Source organism: Halictus rubicundus, chromosome 8, assembly GCF_050948215.1.
Source record: "Halictus rubicundus isolate RS-2024b chromosome 8, iyHalRubi1_principal, whole genome shotgun sequence".
In the NCBI taxonomy this organism is placed as follows: Eukaryota; Metazoa; Arthropoda; class Insecta; order Hymenoptera; family Halictidae; genus Halictus; species Halictus rubicundus.
In genome coordinates this window covers 4,490,097-4,510,804 of record NC_135156.1, presented here as the reverse complement: position 1 = coordinate 4,510,804, position 20,708 = coordinate 4,490,097, and the positions used below count along the sequence as shown (strand labels likewise).

The window sequence follows — 20,708 nt, the reverse complement described above, 5'->3', positions numbered from 1 at the left end:
ATACGCGTGCAGGTAGATCAAATACTCAGAGCGGGTGACCTAAGTGGGCGCGTGCAGGCGAGCCGGTCATAAACCTTAGCTCGCTGATGAGAGCCCTACTGTCCCATTGTACGGAAGTACACTTTTTAGAAGAAATGGTCGAGATAACGAACCAAAGAGGCAGTAAACCATTTTCACACTACACAATTATAAACATGGAGATAGCGCAGGTTGCTTAGCGAGAAACGTGCGGCCGCTTCTCGTTATACATTATGCAGTCAGTCTCATAATTGATGGCAGACACTTTAAATCAGAATAACTTTTTTTATAAATCGACCAAACGACTTCAGCTTCTAGACAGCTACTAGATGACATGTAATGAAAACTCAGGAAAAATTGCGTTATATAATTGCGTTAATTGTCGAGCTAGGAAGTAGATTTAACTTTGCTGCCACTACGAATTATTTGGTAGTTAGCATGATTTTGGACCATCGTATAAAAGATCGACTGTTATCCACGGAGAAGAGCCAACAATTGCAAATTGAAAAAAGATTTCGAGATGAGAATCGGTAAACTTTTTACAAACATTGAAATATTAACTAAACAGAAAGTATGACGAGTGTTGAACGTAGACATCAGATCCTTTTTAAAGGGCCTAGCCGATTTATGGTCAAAACTGCCCTTAGAGGTTTTTCAATGATTAATGAACAATTCGAAAGCTGACTAAGAAAAACCCCTCTGAGTAAAATTTCAACCCCCTATCTTGCCCATGAGGTTGGTTACAGGGTAAATTAGATTTCGCGCTTCTCCGCGTATTTTCCGCACTCTGATTCTTCCTAAAATTCTGAAAAAATGTGACATATTTTGGATTCTAAGGCTGACTTTTGATAATTTTTTCAGATTTTTTTGTTACAAACTGTGGTCGTAAAAAAATGAAAAACCTCCAAAAAATCGGAAAAATGCAGATTTCTCAAAAATGTGAAAACATGCTATTCTACTGTTTAGTTCCTTGTTAAAGTACTATAACAGGCAGTGTCGTCAATTTTTTTTAGATTTTTTGTTGTGAGACATCATCGTCAAAAAACAATAAAAACCGAATTTTTTCGACGTTTTTGCTATTAGGAGGAAAGTTACATTTGTTGGTTTTATCGCAGATATATATTAAGTAATTTTTAGCATTATTAAATTGAAACAAGTAATTGTTTGACCTAAGAAATGTGATTTAAGAGAAAGAGTAAATTGTATTTTGTGTGATATATACCAGAATGTTCGTAAAGTTTTGTAACATACGTCGCCAGACGTCGAACTAAGGAGCGGATACGCTGGGGTTCTTATCCCGTCGGTGGTAAATGTTTTTTCCCATACATCATCTTTATTTTTTCAATTTCTTATATTATTTATTCATGTGATTTTAACAATATTTTTTTAATGTTCTAAAAATATTGAAGTAACATTGATTAGGCAATGAATATTTATATTATTGTGTTCGTCCACGATTTCCGCCAGATATGAAATTGCTTGTGAAAATTGGTAAGATTCCGTGAAAAGAATTTTGAAATCCACTTCTGTCATTTCCAGAAAATCAAGAAATCAATACTGTTTGAAATGGAATCTTTTTGCGGTTCCAATTGTTTTGACCATCTTAATCGGCTATGCCCTTTTAAATCTTATCACCTATACGTGCACAGTACCGAATGACAGGCTGTTGGAACTTCCAACTTGTGTGAAAGGTTGTAGACTGGCACATATTGGCACGAATGCGTACAAATACATATCAATATTATACAATATTTATATATCCATTCCTTCAAAAACTATTTAACGAAGTTTAACGTTAATTTTCAACATTATAAACAATTTTGCGACAATACATTTTTACGACTGTACACTGAACCGGAGTATAATATAAAGGAATATATAAAATACCGTTCTTCACATCTAGTTATTTACATAAATCTAGGAAATAGTTGTTATTGCATAATTATTTTCAATAAGGGTTATACAAATTCTGAATCAACATTTCACTATCAAAATATATAATAAAACATCGCAAACATTTAGCATTGTCAATATACTAAAATGCTTGATAATATCGATGTGCTGATCTTCCCGCTGTAACTCGCATCATGTCATTTTACGCCTGATTTTATTTCGAGCCGTTCGCTTCGTTGCGAGCAGCTCGCATCGGTGCGGATAGCTCGCATCGGTGCGGATAGCTCGCATCGGTGCGGGTAGCTCGCATCGGTGCGAGTACTCGACTCGACTCGAAAAGCGAGTCCCGGCTCGACTCGACCCGAGCTCGGCTCGCATATGCGAGCTTGGCTGCAGGCCTAGTATGTACAAACAATTTGAATCTACCGCTATAGTCGGTCAGCAATCGCGTCATCTACGAACAAAAGACAGAAACGTCTGCTCGTTTACCATCAGAGGTAAAGCGTACAGTTTTCGAAAAAACCGGTTAGCAAATTTTGTTTTATTGCTCCAGGATAATTTTCATGAATTTTGTGATATTTTGACGTATCACTGACGTCCTGACTCCTTTCAGTTATGAACGTTAATTCAATATAATCTTCATTGGATCGGTCTACGTACAATCGTGTTATCGTGTTATCACTTAAAACCAATTCGCGCCAATTTCATGGGCAGAGCTTTTGAATAACAATTGTTACATCATTATCGGGCAACCGTGCCGGTCGCGTGGTGGATTAAGTAATACAACATCTGTCCGTGCATTCGAAGTTCGGCTGTCATACGATACGTCAATCGCACTTTGTGTTTCATCAGCCGCCGCATCCGTATTCTCCCACTAGCGCCCCGATCGTTCTCTCTCGCTCGTACCGCCAGGATTTTCCCGTTGCCCTCTTCGTCAGCCTACTTCCATCTCTTTTCACAAATGGAGGTACACGCCCGACGAGCCGGCAGTCTCGGTCAAGCTTTCGCGTGGACTAGTTGTTCGATCCGGTCTTTCCAAATTTTTTCCACGTGTACCCGAAAACTCGGTAATTCCAATGAGACGTCTACAAAAATCGCACCGATCGAATCATCACGAATCATCCACGGTACGCGCGAGAAACATCAGACACCACCATCATCGAATTCTGGCAAGAATCCTGCGAAGGACGCTACGCGAAATCCCAAGGAACGTCAAGAAAGTCGACTGATTCCTGTGAAGTGGTAACGGTACAAATTATCGGAACGATGGCTTTGTTGCTGTTGAAGAGCCGCCAAACGTCACGTGAAAATCGGAGAAGAGACACGTGATCGAACGACCGAATACTGAAATAAATAAGTGAATGAAAGTGGAAGAAAGGAAATAAGAATGTTTGTAGAGGCAGCGAGATTTGCTTAACGGCGTTGGGAGCTTTCGTATCTGCTGGTGGACAGTGGTACGAAAGCGCAATCTAGTAGCCACGTGCCGCGCGCTTGTCAAATCGATGAACACGTTCCAACAAAACTAATTCCAGATAACGGAGCTTATTTAGTATTCAAATTACTGTCGACGCTCATTCCTTCTAGGGGCGACTGTAAAGGATTCGTAGCTAGAGCACTAGATAATTAGTAAATATTTTGAACTGCGCGCATTCGCGTAAGCAGTATATCCCGTCACGGGTGATACATCGTTTGAAACGATTCGGGGATTTTTACGGGAGATAGACAGCGTGTCGAGCCGGACAAAGTCAATGCAACACGTTTTGGTCCGAAATCGAGCGCAACAGAGAAGTTTACACCGTTGACGGCAAACATGGAAAATAGGAACAATGGGAATCACGAGTTTTGGGTGTTCGGTTACGGGTCCTTGTGCTGGCATCCAGGATTTAAATACACGAGAAGCGTCGTGGGTCACGTGAAGGGATTCATTAGGCGGTTCTGGCAAGGAAACACGACGCACCGCGGCACTGTCGAAAATGTGAGTTTCGGGAACGTTTGCGTTCTCGAGGGGCCAATTTTCCCTTTCCGTTCCCTGCCCACTTTACCCCCTTCAATTTTATTCATCTTGCAGACATACAATAAATATAAATTTTCTCTTCTACGATATTATGAAGGACGATTACCCATAAACAGTATTATACGGCAAAGGATTAACAGCTCAGAAAATTTTAACTGAATTCACTGTTTTCTAACATTTACTGCTCTTTCAATCCGGTAACTTGAGAGGCGTGTGTCTAGCTATTCCGAAACGCAAAATGATTGCATTTTCGTGAGCAGAAAACAATAAACATTATCGTATGTGGATGTCGTTCCAATAATGCATCGTTTCGACACTTCTATTTACGCGTTAGAAGACGGTGCGGCGTACGAAACATCGTAAAGGATATACTATAACATATATGTATATGTGTACGAACTTGCGAAATATTTTTGATTGGACGGATTGTACGGCTTTTTCGCGCGCAGGTGTCTCGCGGTTGTTCTATTTATACCGACAATTTTCTTGTTCATGAACCGGTCGCGTGAATTCTTTTACAAAGCTTTGGCAACCATCCATTGAAACGCTACAAGGATGCACTCTTGCTCGACGTCTTCAATTTGTAACGGACGCGCGTAACAAATGTATCAGTCAGAAAATGAGGTATTCGTAATCAATAGATTATTATTGCAGATTTCATGTATTTATAATAAAAACGGTCTGGTCAACTATCAAATTCTGAAGACATTAGAAGAATTGAATGATGTTATATTATTTTCGACTGCCTAAAAGTATTAAAAGAGAAAATACATTTTCATTTAACTCCGGTCTCTTTCAATCGACTTGGACAATTTTTATTTTGCACAAAGATCCGCGGTCTAGTAATAATTAAAATATTGTGAAAATATCCCGTGGGATAGTTGCATGCAGTGGGACTTCGTTGCCTGCAATTTGTCTTGCACGCTTACATAAGTAAAGAGTAACCATAAATAAAGTGGAAATAAAAATATTTTTAGTCAGCTAATACCGCTGAATCCGCCGTATTGCGCTGCTCGTTTATCTTTCTTTTCGTCGTATCTTCCAATTTATTTTAAATCGTAGGAACGCGTGCGTGCGTCACTTCTCCCGTGATTCGGGAACACGATATTTACAGGCACCGGGAAAATTCAAACGTCATTGGAACAAAAGCTTCGTCGAGGGGAAATTGTTTACGTCTCGAGTCACGCAATGTGTAACGCACATGCACGCACGAGTCCGTGGTCGGTCAATAAGTAGCCCTGGTTGCTTCTATTAAGACCAATAAAACTTCGACACTGTTCCATCTCAAGTAACAAATTAATATCGTTACAAAAATATATTCAATCAAGCCGTCGATAACAGAAACTTTTTCTTTTCGTCGCGAACTAATCTAATCTAATTAGAATCCGTACCATATGCACATTACGTCGCGTGTATATGTTACGCTGTGCTCTGAGCTATTTTATCATTAAATTATGACGACGAGTCGATTCGTTTTCGCAAGTTAACAGGTCCTTCCGGTTGCAGGTTTGCCAGCGTATTCGCGACCCGATCTCTTCGATCTTGGCCGTTATGCAAACGTCCCAGCATGAGATGAGATCGCGTTCCTTACAGTTTATTGTACTACCGTCGCGTCAATACGATCCAATGAACGAGTTTTATTAAATGACTGTGATTTCTCTCGATCTCGTATTACCCTGCCGTTACTAGTCCGATGCGAAACCAGTTGCAGCTCGTAGAAACTGATATCTTTCGAACACAATTTCGTCCCCGTGTTCGTGTTACGTGTTTACATCACACAGTCCGCGCAAGCTCCCTTGTTCGTTGTTTGTTTTGTTTGTTTCTCTTCGAAATGCTCGCGTTTGCTCAATGATTCCGTTTTCTTTTGTTACAGCCTGGACGCGTGGCCACGCTGATCAAAGAACAGGAGGTAAATATGCGCGCTCGCAAACACTGAATCACTTCGGTTGCCTAATCCACAGATTTTTCTAAACATCGGTAAACAATACGCAACCGTCGGGAAACAATATCATTCTCTTCTTCGAAAACAAATTAAATTAAAAAATGTTTTCCATTCCAGACAGTGATTATACAGAATGAGTAGCTGCAATCTGAAACAGTTAAAACGTTAAATGAATTTAAGCATGTCGATATATTATCTCCATCTTATTAAGACTATTAAAGAAGAAAAGAAATTTTGTAAATGGCTCCATAAAGATCCGCAGTCTAGTGAAGCCAGTCAGTTCAATTCTGTAAATATACGATGAAAATGTAAATTATTCCAAAAAAGGCTGAAACGGTTGCTCGGGTAATGAGGGGGGAGGGGGGTTCTGTACGATGGAATTCGTTAATCGAAAATACGAAATTACATACTGCCCCGTAATGGCGATGCTTTCGATTGCAATTAAGTCGATTTCTTTTGTCGCCGCAGGGTATCGTGTATGGACGGGCATTTCAAGTCGAAGACAGCGTGGCGCTGCTTTATTTGGAGAACCGCGAGTGCACTTTGGGTGGATACGTAACGACCTTTTCAACGTTCCACAGCCGAGATGGAGACAAAAGTTTCCCCGTTATCGTTTACATTGCCACCAACAAGAACGAGCATTGGCTAGGGGATGCACCGTTGCACTGCATTGCGGATCAAATCTTCCAATCCTCCGGCCCGACCGGGCACAACGTTGAATATCTTTTACGGTAACCTTTCAGTCCACTTTCGATTCAACCCGAACGTTTGAAAGTTCGACCACTCGACTCCTTTTCTGTTAAACAAATATATTCTAATAAGAACTTCATCGGTAAACGCTTTCGTGATCCTCAGAGGATCTTTGTTCTCGAACCAGACAACAGACTGTTTACTCTTAGCACACGTAATTTGATTTTCCGGTCTGTCGACACGTGGCTATATTTGTATATCCGTACTAATCCCCTTTAGTCTACGTCTGATAGCATATCGTATCGAAATCAGAGGTCAACGAGAGAACACAGACGCTCGGTTATCATAATAATATTCGAATCTACTATTTGCAGATTGGCCGAATTTATGCACGATTATTTTCCCGAAGCCTGCGATGATCATCTTTTCACGTTGGAGTTGTTGGTGCGCAGACGGATCGAGCAGGAGAATATGTGTCTCAGGACTTTAATGGGTGACCGAGACTTCGACATCCTCATCGACAACGACAACGACAACGCCGATTCAGACGGCGAAAACGATAACAGCGATGTTAACGATATCAGGGAAAATACGATCCAGTTTTTATTAGGGATACATCGCAAGAACTCGCGCTGCTTGAAGATATAGTTCGCGAGAAATGGTGACATTTTCAGATACTATAGAAACTTTTCGATGGACTTGCAGAAAGCGGCGAAAAACGTACAATGAAACGGGGAGTAGTGATTCGGAAATATTTTTAACCGTTTTCTGTTGTACAAATTGCATTTTAAGAGTTCAGAGGTGATATAACGGCAACTTGATATACTGACTGACTTGAATATATTTTTAAACGTGGCACTTTCGTTCTGATGCCGTGCTGGATATTGTTCACGGCCGAATTCCTTTTTATAAGATTGTGCCTTAACATTAATTTAATGCACAAACGATTGTTCCTGCAATTTCTTAGGTTTAACACGACGGTATGTACCACCGGTGGTACAAATACAATGGCCAAAATATGGCCCCGTCGTAAACGTGTTAAAGATCTTCAAGAATTTTATATTTTTCAATCTGCGTATCTTACCGTCAAAATGCATGAAAATACTTGTATTGGAGAACGTAGTCGTCTTATGGTCTCTACCTTTGCAAGGTCTCTTTCTCCTACCCCTGACTTTTCCTCGTCATTGTTTTTTTACTTGGGCAACGTATGTCTTGTGTATCTTAAAAATATAACACACTGGTGGACGAGCATTTTAATTATTGTTCTTCTCTAACTCTTTCCCCAATTTCGATATTAAACCTCAGACGAGGTATAAGAGCAGATCAGTCACCAAATGGGCACTGACAGGGTACAGACAGATATGATATGACAGTGCTCACGCCCGGTTTCGGCGTTCCCACTTTTGTGATATCGCCTTTTTAGCATGGAACAAAACCTGTGCAACTTTTAGCATGGAACAGAACCTGGGCAACTTTCAGCATAGAACAGAACCTGGGCAACTTTTAGCATGAAACAGAACCTGGACAACTTTTAGCATGGAACAGAACCTGGGCACCGACGAGATATATATAAAGACTGCCAGCCCCCGTGTTAAACTGCGAGTCTCAAAGTGGGTCCCAGGTGGGTACTGGGAGCGGTCGGTAACGGCCCCAATGTCGAGATACTCTCGTCGGTTGTGGAACTAAGAACGTGGAACTATCACTGATCTCAAATACCAACATCGCTAAACATGCCGCGCTCGCTACCTAAATAGAACATTTGCTCGTGAATTACGGAAGAAACGGCAGTGACATAGGCAATAAATAAACGGATAATGCGTAGAATGAAAATAATTATTTTTTATTGTATAATTTCATTACACTGTTATTGCCTTCTTATTTTCCATATTATTCACCATTGTAATCACTATTTTATAATCGATAGTTTATAGGTGTAATTAATTAATTTGGAACTTATTGCGATATTTATAAAATAATGATTATTCAACAAAATATATTCTGTAATAGTTATAGAATAAAAAAAAAGAATAAATACAATATTCAAGTAATGACAAAATTCAATCGTTCTTATTGTGATCCGTAGTAAAAAACAGAAAATTAATTTTTTTACTTATTTATCCGAAAATACCACTTCTAATGCTCGACTGCATTGACTGCAATTATTCAAGTAGAGGTAGTAACGAAATAAAATTGTTAAGTAATGAAACTATCTTTCGACGGCTCTTATCCATATAATGCTATTTGGAGGCAGTATCTTTGCTATTTGTACAAACACACAGATACACAGATTCTTATATCTTGCAATGCACGTTGTTTTTTTCTCCGTCAACCGATTTCGATGAAATTTTCAGTTTGTGTATCACTAACATAGAGGTAGAGATAAAAGTTTTGAAAAGTGTCTGTCATTTTAAGTTTTAATTATAATTGTATTGTTTGCTATTTTTTATACCTTATAGAATTGTTTCTTTACATTTAATATTCTTTATATTTTATAAGCAATAAACTTTATGTATAATCATTAATTGTATTGTTAAATTTAATTTTCTGTGAGTAATTGTCAATACATATACATTAGTAACCACATCTATTTGTCCGCGGCGAAAACCAAGCTGTCGAACTCGAGACGGGAAGGACTCGCCGCGTCTCTTTCTTTTCATATGCTGTCCTTTTTTGCGTCCGAAACTTCCGTTGTTCATTACACAAGTAAATAGAAAGAATTTTGTCATATTTGGTACCGTTTTTCTTAGAAAAATGCCACGAGTATGTTGGTGAAAGTCCGATAGAAAAATAATTAATAATGAAAAAGTTTATTTTTTTATTTAAAGGCCTGAGCTCACGCCAGTCTTTCATCTTTTCCGAACGCTTCGACTCTCCGCGGCTCTTTCTTTCCCATACGCTGTCCTTCTTCGCGTCCGAAAGTTCAATCGTTCATTACACAAGTAATTATCATCGGAATTGTATCATATTTGGTTTCATTTTAATCAGAAAAATGCCACGAATATGTTGGTAAAAGTTTAAAAAAAAATAACAAAAAATAAAGAAGTTTTGTGATTGGATTAGTGGTGGTCTTCTGGTCTCACACCGATATAGCCGACAATGTGTGGCCCACTCCTCGACGACGCGACGACGGTTCTCCAGTTTCGCTGTCTGTTTCTCCGTGCAACATTATATCGGAGACGGATATTCTCTCCGTTTGAATACCAGTCATTTTGGTGTGCCATAGGTTTCTTATGGCAGAGTTGGGCAAAATATTTATCTAAATAAAAATTTCGAATAACCAATAAAAGATAAAAAAATTTTTATTCGTTATTCGAAGGTTCGAATAAAAAAAGTATCTTTATTTGACGAGTATCGAATAAATAATTTTATCCGACGAAAAAAGATAATTCTTTTTATTCGAAGCGGATTTATTCGAACTTCGAATAATTTTTTCATCTTTTATCTGTATCTTTTATTCGAAGGCTTCGAATAAACCTTCGAATAACTTTTGCCGAGCGCCGAACTTCAAAGACCCAGCGACGACAGACGACATACAATGTAAGCGGATGGAGAATCGCGCACGAATGAAAGTTTAAACTTTTAGATTTTTCAATATATCCTCATAAAATTGTAACGAACGAATGGAGGGGATTTTCCTGATGAAAATGAGGTCAAATTCGAGTATAATCGAACAAGTTTCACTGATACGTAATGTTACGACAAAAATTACAATCTCATTAAAGACAGTCCAAATGATGTCGTGTTTGGACTCATTTTGGTCGGGATAAGCTGTACAACTCATTCGTATTAACAAAATTGTTCTGATTAAAAACATAAAAGCATAAATTGCCAATAATGCTGGATTCTCCATCTGCTTACATTGTAGGCTGTTGGTCGGTCTTTAAAAAAAATCTTTATTCGTCGAATAAGTTCATTACGTGTAGAATAGAGATAACATAATTATTTTTATTTGACGCGTAACAAATAATTTTTTTATCTTTTATTCGCTGTTTGGAATGTCTATTTCAATAAAAATTTGCCCATCTTTGCTCCTACAATTATATTATTTTATATTATATTAATTCATCCGTACGTTAAATAAACGCTACTCTGGTTTTCAACATATTTCTGTTCCCACAGATCGATTCTTGGAACAATTATCTATAAAAAAAGTGTAAGGAAATACTGCTTGTTCATGAAATATTTGTAAATTACAAATTAAGGTATCTCATATGGAAGTAGAAATTGATTTCCCTAAAATTATGCTTTAATAATTTCTTACGTAAAATATTTTTACGAATTTTTCGTCCTTGATATTAGTTTTACTTTTAATATTTTAAATCTTAAAAAGCAACACTAAAAAAAATATCTGTTTAATTTGAATACGTTTGTCGGAGAATGTAACATTTGATAATCGATATGGTTCTGTGATGATTCAACTTCTCACCGACGAGAATTTCCTTCGTGGTCTTCTGCACCGACGAGATACCGTCGTTGGCCTTCTGTTTCTTACTCCAGCCAAAATCTATCCTAGAGGGCGGTAGAAAACACCGCATTTTTCGAGCGACACATTCTCCCGTAAGGCTGGCAGTCTTTATATATATCTCGTCGGTGACTCGGGGCATGCCCTGGTGAGGTTCGGTTCCCGGACTTCGAATATCCCTAATATATGCAGAATTGGAGAAGCTACTCTAAGAGGCTGCGTGACTTGCTCTAGATTCCCCAATTAGTCTCGCCGACTCGAATTTCATCAAGGATATCTATGGAACTCTCCCGGTCTTTCTTTACCTACTCTAAACTATCGCGCCCAAATAAAATACATATGTATGAAATACGCGATTACGCCTTATATTTAAATTTGCCTCTCCGCGCCATTGATCGATACTATATACAGGGTGGCCCACATAACTCTGAACAGCTCAATATCTCGAAAACTATGCCATCGATTTTAAAGTTCTTAGTCTTAAATTGCATGGAACTGAAGGGCCTTTCTGACTACATAAACGTGAGGTGGCCTCCCTTCCCTTTTAACGGGGGAGGGGAGGTACCTTTGTAATTTTAAATGGAACCCCCTATAAAATGTTACATATTTAGATTCTACCGGAAAAAACAAGTCAATTTTGTCTGAAACATTTTTTTGTCAGATACTTCCATGATGAGATATAACAGTTTGAAGTTTCGAGTTGTAGGTACTTGAAGCGCTCGGAAATAGCGTTATGGAATTATACGCGCTTGAGTCCTTTGCTTATTCGTGAAGAAATAAAATGTACTTTAAATTAAATGTTCAAAATGTCCACCACGGGCTTGTAAACATTTATTTACTGGAAACATCAAAGTTGTTCTAACATTTTTTAACATTTCGGGAGTCACTGAAGCGCAAGCGTCACGTATTCTTTGTTTCATATCCTCTTTTGTCGTCGGTGGTTCAAACATAACTTTGTCCTTTACATATCCCCATAAGAAAAAATCTAATGGTGTTAGATCGGGGGATCGAGGAGGCCATTGACGAGGTCCCCCAGGACCTATCCATTTGTTCCCAAATTTTTCGTTCAAAAATTGCCTGGTGATGATTGCAAAATGTGAAGGAGCGCCGTCTTGTTGGAACCACATTTCTCTTCTAACGTGCAGTGGCACATCTTCCAAAAGCGCAGGCAAATGATTTTTTAAGAAATCACAATAACTTGCAGATGTTACAGTTTCTTGAAAAAAATAAGGTCCAATCACAAAATCTCCTATTAGGCCACACCAAACATTTAAAGACCATCGACGTTGAAAGGGAACACATCGCATCCAATTTGGGTTTTCCACGGCCCAATAATGCAGATTATGTCTATTTACATGCCCTGAATTCATAACAGTGGCCTCATCGGAAAAAAGTATTTTGCACAAAAAGTCATTTTCCACAACACCCTGCAGCCACTCACAAAATCTTACGCGGTGATCGTAATCTGCTATCGAAAGCTCTTGTGATAAAACCATGTCATATGGATGATACTTTTGCCGTTTCAAAATTCGTTGAATTGATGAACGACTAATATGTGATGTTTGTGCAAGTGTACGTTGACTAATGTGAGGATTTAATGTAATTGCAGCAAGAATACTGGCACTATTATTTTCATTAGTGACAGCTTTAGGTTTATTGCGAGTTTTTTTACACAATTCACCGTGCTCGCGAAGCCGCTTTTCTAAATTATGAAATGTTGTATGACATTTTTTGACCCCATAACGTTCAAAAAACATCACTGCTGCACGCCGATAATTTTTTTGGCATTCACCTAACGTTAATAACATATTCACTTCTGTGTCAAAAGTAGCCATAATCACTGTAAATATTATTGTTTGTGTTTCTTCGTGAATAAGCAAAGGACTCAAGCGCGTATAATTCCATAACGCTATTTCCGAGCGCTTCAAGTACCTACAACTCGAAACTTCAAACTGTTATATCTCATCATGGAAGTATCTGACAAAAAATGTTTCAGACAAAATTGACTTGTTTTTTCCGGTAGAATCTAAATATGTAACATTTTATAGGGGGTTCCATTTAAAATTACAAAGGTACCTCCCCTCCCCCGTTAAAGGGGAAGGGAGGCCACTTCACATTTATGTAGTCAGAAAGGCCCTTCAGTTCCATGCAATGTAAGACTAAGAACTTTAAAATCGATGGCATAGTTTTCGAGATATTGAGCTGTTCAGAGTTATGTGGGCCACCCTGTATATCTAACTATGTTCACGTGGTCAACTGGCCACGCTACACAATTATTTGTACCGTTGTTGTTTTTGCTTATGCCCTTCTACTATATTTATTTCACTGTTGTTTTACAACTTTTCTTAATTTTTGTTCATTTTTTTAGGTTACAATTTGTCTGATTGCTACTCGAAGTGTTGCTGTAGGCTAAAGTGCCTAAAGTGCACAAGAGGCGAAAATGCTTGGAAGCCAAAAGGACACCTAGGCAGCTATACAGATGTGGCTGAAGAGGCCGACCGATTGTATTAATTACACTATCCAACAAAATTAAACTTTTTTCGAGTTTTGTAATACCTGTTGTGTGATTCTTATACATTTTGTCATCCTAAAACCGAATCTGCAAGTAGAATTGCTCTATCACGCAACGTTTTCGAAAAATTTTGGTTTTTGTAAAAATGCCCGATTTTGATACGAAACGACGTGTTACGCAAAAACTAAACACGCGAGAAAGTTCAAATTTGAGTCAAGAAATAGAGGGGACTCTCCTCTACATATTCATATAGTCAATTATATTTTTATGTACTTCCTAATAGTTGTAAATGGTTGTTAAAGTTTGAAAATGTGCCGACGCGGGTACTTTGTACGCTCTATTTTTGTATTTATGTGAAAAATCCTTTATCTAGCAGGAATTTACTATACAGGAATGCATTCTACAGACATTTCTGGTAAAGAAACCATTCACGAAAAGTATTTGGTTCCCTTAATGTACGAGAAAGATCAGAAAATGTTAATTGACAGCATGTGCGCGACGCGTTCGCGCCAGACGGCCATTGCAGCCTTTTCGCGACTCGCCAGGGCCGTCGCTGTGCGTAGTCGACGTTGGTACCACTCAAGTATGTCTTTGCTTACTATTTACATACATTTTTTTTGTCTTTTTTGGGTGCCAATCATTACAAAAGATTATAAAAATACGAGTTATATTCGCATTTCATTGTGGAAATGCTTAATAAAGAAAATTGACCGCAGCAATGCGGTGACTGGAAAATTTTATTTTCAGTAATTGTTGTCTTATCTTTATAATTGTAATACCAATGGATATTCAAGATTCTTCCGATTAAAAAAAGTCCAAACACTGTGTAAATGGGACTATTTTTATCGATTTTATTGATCGAAGTACATAATTAAGACATAGATCGCTCTATATTAAATCGATAAAATCTCGCGGAAGTGTATAATACAATTCCAGCATTAATCTTTCATCAAGATATTTCAACAAAGGAAAAACGTTACAAAGGAAAAGACTTATGTGCGGATGCTTGCTGATTACTGTTGGACACTTATTATTGAAAATTGGGATACCAGGAACAAACGTCAAGCAAGGCGGAAACATTTTTTATTTGTTTACATCAGAAATAGGTAAGTTTTTGTATTCAATTTTCTTTATTAAGCATTTCCACAATGAAATGTGAATATAACTCGTATTTTTATAATCTTTTGTAATGATTGGCACCCAAAAAGACAAAAAAAATGTATGTAAATAGTAAGCAAAGACATACTTGAGTGGTACCAACGTCGACTACGCACAGCGACGGCCCTGGCGAGTCGCGAAAAGGCTGCAATGGCCGTCTGGCGCGAACGCGTCGCGCACATGCTGTCAATTAACATTTTCTGATCTTTCTCGTACATTAAGGGAACCAAATACTTTTCGTGAATGGTTTCTTTACCAGAAATGTCTGTAGAATGCATTCCTGTATAGTAAATTCCTGCTAGATAAAGGATTTTTCACATAAATACAAAAATAGAGCGTACAAAGTACCCGCGTCGGCACATTTTCAAACTTTAACAACCATTTACAACTATTAGGAAGTACATAAAAATATAATTGACTATATGAATATGTAGAGGAGAGTCCCCTCTATTTCTTGACTCAAATTTGAACTTTCTCGCATGTTTAGTTTTTGCGTAACACGTCGTTTCGTATCAAAATCGGGCATTTTTACAAAAACCAAAATTTTTCGAAAACGTTGCGTGATAGAGCAATTCTACTTGCAGATTCGGTTTTAGGATGACAAAGTGTATAAGAATCACCCAACAGGTATTGCAAAATTTTTTTGGTGTTGGACAGTGTTATTAATTATTTATTATTAATTGTTAACAACATATCTTAGAATTATTAACAACATTGTATTAATATTTAGGTATCCATAGTTACGATAGAATAGCAAAATTATAACTAATACACATGGAAATATCGATGGTATTGTACTGCATTTGTTAAAAGAATCACGAATTTAATTACGAATTGAATTTGTTAATGTTTAATTTTAATGTTTAATTTTAATGTTTAATTTTAATTTTAATTTTAATGTATACTTTGAATGTATACTTTGAATGTTATAATAAATAGTAACAATAACAATAAAGTATTGCTTTATTCATTTTGAAGGGACTTGTGGTTTGCGTGTTCGTTCTAAATAATTCGGCACAAGTTATCGGTTTCAGCGTACTTTATTTTCTCAGGGAGACTTGAATCTAGACGCGTTTCGGGAGCTTCTCTGTTCTGTGTCGATAACAATCGCTGTCCAATCAGGTATCTTTCTTGGGCCTGATTCCCCCTACCATTCCTTGTGCTCAAGGCGCAATTTTTCGGGATTGTTAGGTGTGACCTTGGAGGTTTTATGATAATGGCAGGTCCGCGAAGCGCATACCGCGGCCAGCTGTGGGCTTTCGGACCATGGTCGGCGCAACCCTTCAGAAACTCGGGGATTTATGATGCCATTTCCTATTGAGGCCAGAAACGAAGGATTCTCAAGGACGAGACATGCGTTGTCTAAAACATTCGAATTGTCCGAACTGAAAACGGCTTTCTCAAAAATAGTTTCGCTGTCGCTCGCCTCATAAACCGACCCGACCATTTGCACGCCAATTGTTTTATTGTACGTGCCGATGGCCGCTACAAATTTATAATTTATTAATTTATTTATTAATTAACATTTATGAACGCGTCTAAGACGTTTAAAAGACGTCTTTTAGAGGTCTTAAAGACGTCTTTAGGACGTACCGTTTCTAACAACAGATGTTAAGGAGACGTTCGGAAGACGTTCGTAGGACATTCGAGACGTCCAACTACAGACGTCTTAAAGACATCTTTATCCGGTAGTTCCGAGTAAAGGTCGATGCACATCTCACCGGCCCGGCCGGCCGGCTCAAAATTATAACCCTGGTTTTGGCCCTAGCGTTTACTGGCGGCAACCGTGTCAGGCTTTGGAACCGAATTTCTTCTCTGGCCTCTCGACCCTTTCCAGATGGCCTTTCGAGAGCGCGTTGACAGTTCCCTGCTGTGCGTGGCACAAAAAAAAATGTTTTTAGGGGCTCCACAGCTCCTTAGGTAATCTATCCGTACCTCTCCTTTACAACACCATGGAAATAGGAAACGTTCCTGGCACTTACAATTAGTGAAACGGCATCGCACATCCTTATACAGAGTGGTCCACACAATTGTTTCAAGTCATAACTCCGTTATTATTGCATTTACGAAAAAATGATAAAGGAGAAAGATAAATGGTTCGAAGAGCACTACATCTGTAGGCCTTCAAATTTTTTTTAGATGCTGCAGTGCATGTGCAATTAACAATTGCATCATTTCTTTAAATAGAATAGATTCTTCCTTTCATTCTACGTAAAAAATGATTAGGGTACCATGGCAAAAAATTATTAGATCTCGAGATATTTTCAAAAAATGTCTTTATTGAAGAAGATACTCAAACACTTCATAACTATGTTGTAAAGGTAAACACCCTTTCGACATTGTTATCATAACAGAAACCGATTTGTACGAGTGAGCATTTCATAATTCAGTAGCAAGTCACGTATCGTAACTCGAGTACGAAAACTAAGATTTTGAAAAAGTGTAGCTGTATTTCACTAAATACAAGAAAATGTATGACATTTTTTGAAAATATCTCGAGATCTAATAATTTTTCACATTCAACATGTGTTTTTGATTCACAAGAAAAATTACCTGCCTATTTAAAATACGACAGATGTTCCCCTCAAACCCAACAAATGGTAGCTCGAACCTATAGCTCCGAAAGGGAGTACCGTATTATTAATTATTCTGGTAGCTTTTTCCTAATAACGCTCAAATTCCTTAACAAAGTATTCCCCATCTATTACCACGAGGGACTCTGAAATGTTCTAGTTAACAGCTTTTGAAATAAATAATGACGAATTGTTTCACCGCACAGATTGTCAGATGATATTCTTTCTTTTTCGTTAGCGTGGTAATAAATTGTTATTTCGTTTGTTACAACGTTCAAATTCCTTAACAAGATCTATTACCACGAGGAACTCAGAAAAGTTCTGGTTGATAGTTTTTTAAATAAATACAGCATGTTCATTCTGTCTTCGTACTGCCACGCTACGAGCCGGCCGGCTAGCCTGCGAACATTCTCGTCGAGAATGCTAGCCGGCTAGCCGGCCGGCTCTAGCATTGGGCAGCGAACCCCTGGGGTTCTGGTAGCAGAGGACACGCTGTGCCTTTGTTCCGAGCCTCTCGAACCCTCTCTAATAGCTGTCCCGGACCCCAAAATGCTTATAAACGGGGAAAAAACGGCCGGTCGGCCGGCCGGTGAGATGTGCATCGACCTTAATCCTACATAATAATACAAATAATTCTTTTTTGTTTCATATATCATGTAAAGAATATTGTATAGCTCAATAATTTCTACATAAAAATGAATATATTTAATGAAAAAAGGACTGCAATAATTAAGGTCCTTCCGTTGTTGAACTTAAATATATAGTCTATTTAGTTGTCAAATATATAGTTTCTTATATTGCATTTACTGGTTAGCAAAAGTAATTTATAAAAATTAATTTATGAGAATTTATTAGATATTAAATTTTATGATGGATTACTTTTTTTTTAATATGAATTATTATTAAATAGTTATTGAAACATGCTTTTATAAGGTGTAAATACTGACGTTCTAATAAATATATTTATGAAGTATAAATGGATTAGGGTGACAGATTCAATGTAATGCAACAAATTTGTTAAAATATAATTATATTTTCATCACTCTTCTTTGACATCATAATAATATAATTGATCTGTATTATATATATTTCTAACAACGTAGTTTTGTTATCAGTTAAAGGTAAGGAATGAAATACTTTCTGCTGATCACATGAAACAATTTGTACTTTAACAATAGTATATCTACATTCCATCCTTCTCCTTCTGAATTTTCTATCCTTTTTTTAACAAGGAGATACGTAATGTATTGTTACATTTTGTTCTGATATGATGCACCCATTAAAGGTATTTCACCATCCGTAAAATTTGCATTTACATCATATACCTATATATTACTATATGTATTATTATCCTCGTGACATTCATTTGACTTAACAGAACATGTTTCTGTACTCAGTTAACTTATGTAATATTGTTCTTTTAAAACTAAAAAAAATCTGTTTACAATTAGAAATCTTATAAAAATCTCGTTGGAACAATGTTTTATAAATTGAATTATTACTTTAGTCAAAATATTGCCAGTATAATTAAAATATAACACTTTTATTTCATCACGTAAAGTAGATGTAGTATAGTTACTTGAAAGTTTATACAAGGTTCTGTTACACCAGTGAACATCGAAACATAAAAATGGTGAAACAGAAACTTTTAGTTGAAGTTGAAGAAAAAAAGAGACGAGGTTCCGAAACAGTGTGAAAAATGTTCGTACTACATTTTGAAAAAGAAGAAAAAATATAAATACATATTTGTCAAAAAGGAAACAGGAAAAAACAATGTAATTTATTAAGCACAGAAGGAATACAGAATCAAATAAAATAAAAATCTTGGAGAAGAAAGAAATCTTAAGTTAAAAGCACAGAAACAGTAAAAGGTAATAAGAAGAAAAAATGGAGCTCTTAGAAATTAATCGAAACAAGTGAATAAGAACAAAACAGAAAAGCAAATAGAAGTAATAGTGAATAAGTTAAGAAAATCAGAGACAAAATCAATAATCTGCTAGTCATAGAAGAACAATAAACTCTAAGGAAAGGAACTAGAGAAAAATTGGTGAGGGAATTGTTCAAGCAAATATGGCAGATAGGAATAAACAGACATTCAACAAAAGTATACCTAAAAGGAAACAAAGAAATTGGGAATACATACAAGTAAAAATAGCTTACCAGTAGAGAACCGCACAAACACAAGAAACAAAATAAAAACTATTTTTTGAAGTAAACAGAAATCATTTTTGAAGGTAGAAGAGTAAAAAGGAAAATGTTTTTTAAAAATAGAATTCCAAAATATGATTTATTTATAAATTAAAGATAGACAATTTAGGAGTTCTTAAAGAATGAAATATAATAAAATGTATAAAAAAGTGTGTCGGACAAAAACCCTGAAAAAGCAAAGAAAGATATCTTCTAAAGTGTGACACTTTAAAGAAATTTGATTTTGTAGAACAGATGAAAATATTAGATATGTTTATATGACTTATTTACCATTATTTCTATATAAGGAACCACTACCTAAAAATTACATTGTTGTGTTAAATTATTTTGTTTTGTAACATCAAGGTGTACTTCATGATAGAATAATAATTCAAAACTTACATGAAAATAGAAGTGGCACATCAGAAAGATTTCTTGCGAGGGACAAAGAACATGCAAAATTTGCCTAGGAAAGCCAATATGGATTAGAGAAAATAAAAGAAAGAGATCGTATTAATAAGAAACTCATTATAAAGCATTAAAAGATATAAATAATAAAAATTTAAGAAAAGAAAAGCTGTAAAAAAGAGGATGAATAAATATGGCAAAAAAGAAGGTAAAAGAAATTTCAAATTCAAAAGTTTGTGTTGCAGCTTTCAGCAAGAACAGTTTGTACAAAAGAAAACCGTAAGAAAACTGAAAAATCTGTAATCACATGTTGCAAACGTGAAAAATCAAACAAAGACTAAAATAAATACAATAATGGGACAATAATATTCTCCATAAGTTGTGTACATATTATATTATTAAATTTAATATTAAAATATAGGGAAGAAATGAGATATACCAATTGAAAAATAGAATAAAAATATGTAAAATGAATAGAACAACCTGTCAGGAAAAAACGGAAACAAAGAATATAGAAATTGAAATAAACAAAATTATAAAACAGATTTATTATTTATTACATTATAACAGAAATGAAGAAACAAACAATGACAATTGAAGCGAAAAATTATACACACATGTAACAAGGAATTGAAAACGTTACAATACTTATGAGAAGAATATAAGTGTATTAACAAGCAGGATATCGTGACAATTACAACGTTACCAAAAAAGTTTGGGGAACAAGGGAAGCAAATGGAAGCACGAAATGGGAAAAGCTGGTAAAGTTAGTATCAACAGAATAATTGCATGCACACCTCCTTGCTAAGGCTGAAAGATACAAAAATAAACGTTTACCACTATTCCGAAGG

The 20,708-nt window shown here is 36.6% G+C and overlaps 1 protein-coding gene across 1 annotated transcript; it reads left to right on the top strand.

The window, feature by feature from the left end:
- The first annotated feature begins 2,820 nt into the window (after positions 1 to 2,820).
- On the top strand, positions 2,821 to 7,814 carry LOC143356100 (putative glutathione-specific gamma-glutamylcyclotransferase 2). The gene is made up of 4 exons (XM_076791510.1): positions 2,821 to 3,886; positions 5,799 to 5,834; positions 6,336 to 6,598; positions 6,932 to 7,814. The coding sequence occupies exons 1-4, from the start codon at positions 3,722 to 3,724 to the stop codon at positions 7,203 to 7,205; spliced, it is 738 nt and encodes a 245-aa protein (XP_076647625.1). The 5' UTR covers positions 2,821 to 3,721; the 3' UTR covers positions 7,206 to 7,814.
- The last annotated feature ends 12,894 nt before the right edge of the window (positions 7,815 to 20,708 follow it).

Coding starts and splice junctions, on each gene's coding strand:
- LOC143356100 (XM_076791510.1), top strand. CDS start 3,722: ATGGAAAATAGGAACAATGGGAATCACGAGTTTTGGGTGTTCGGTTAC. Junction 3,887..5,798: donor ACCGCGGCACTGTCGAAAAT/GTGAGTTTCGGG, acceptor CTTTTGTTACAG/CCTGGACGCGTGGCCACGCT. Junction 6,599..6,931: donor AACGTTGAATATCTTTTACG/GTAACCTTTCAG, acceptor TACTATTTGCAG/ATTGGCCGAATTTATGCACG.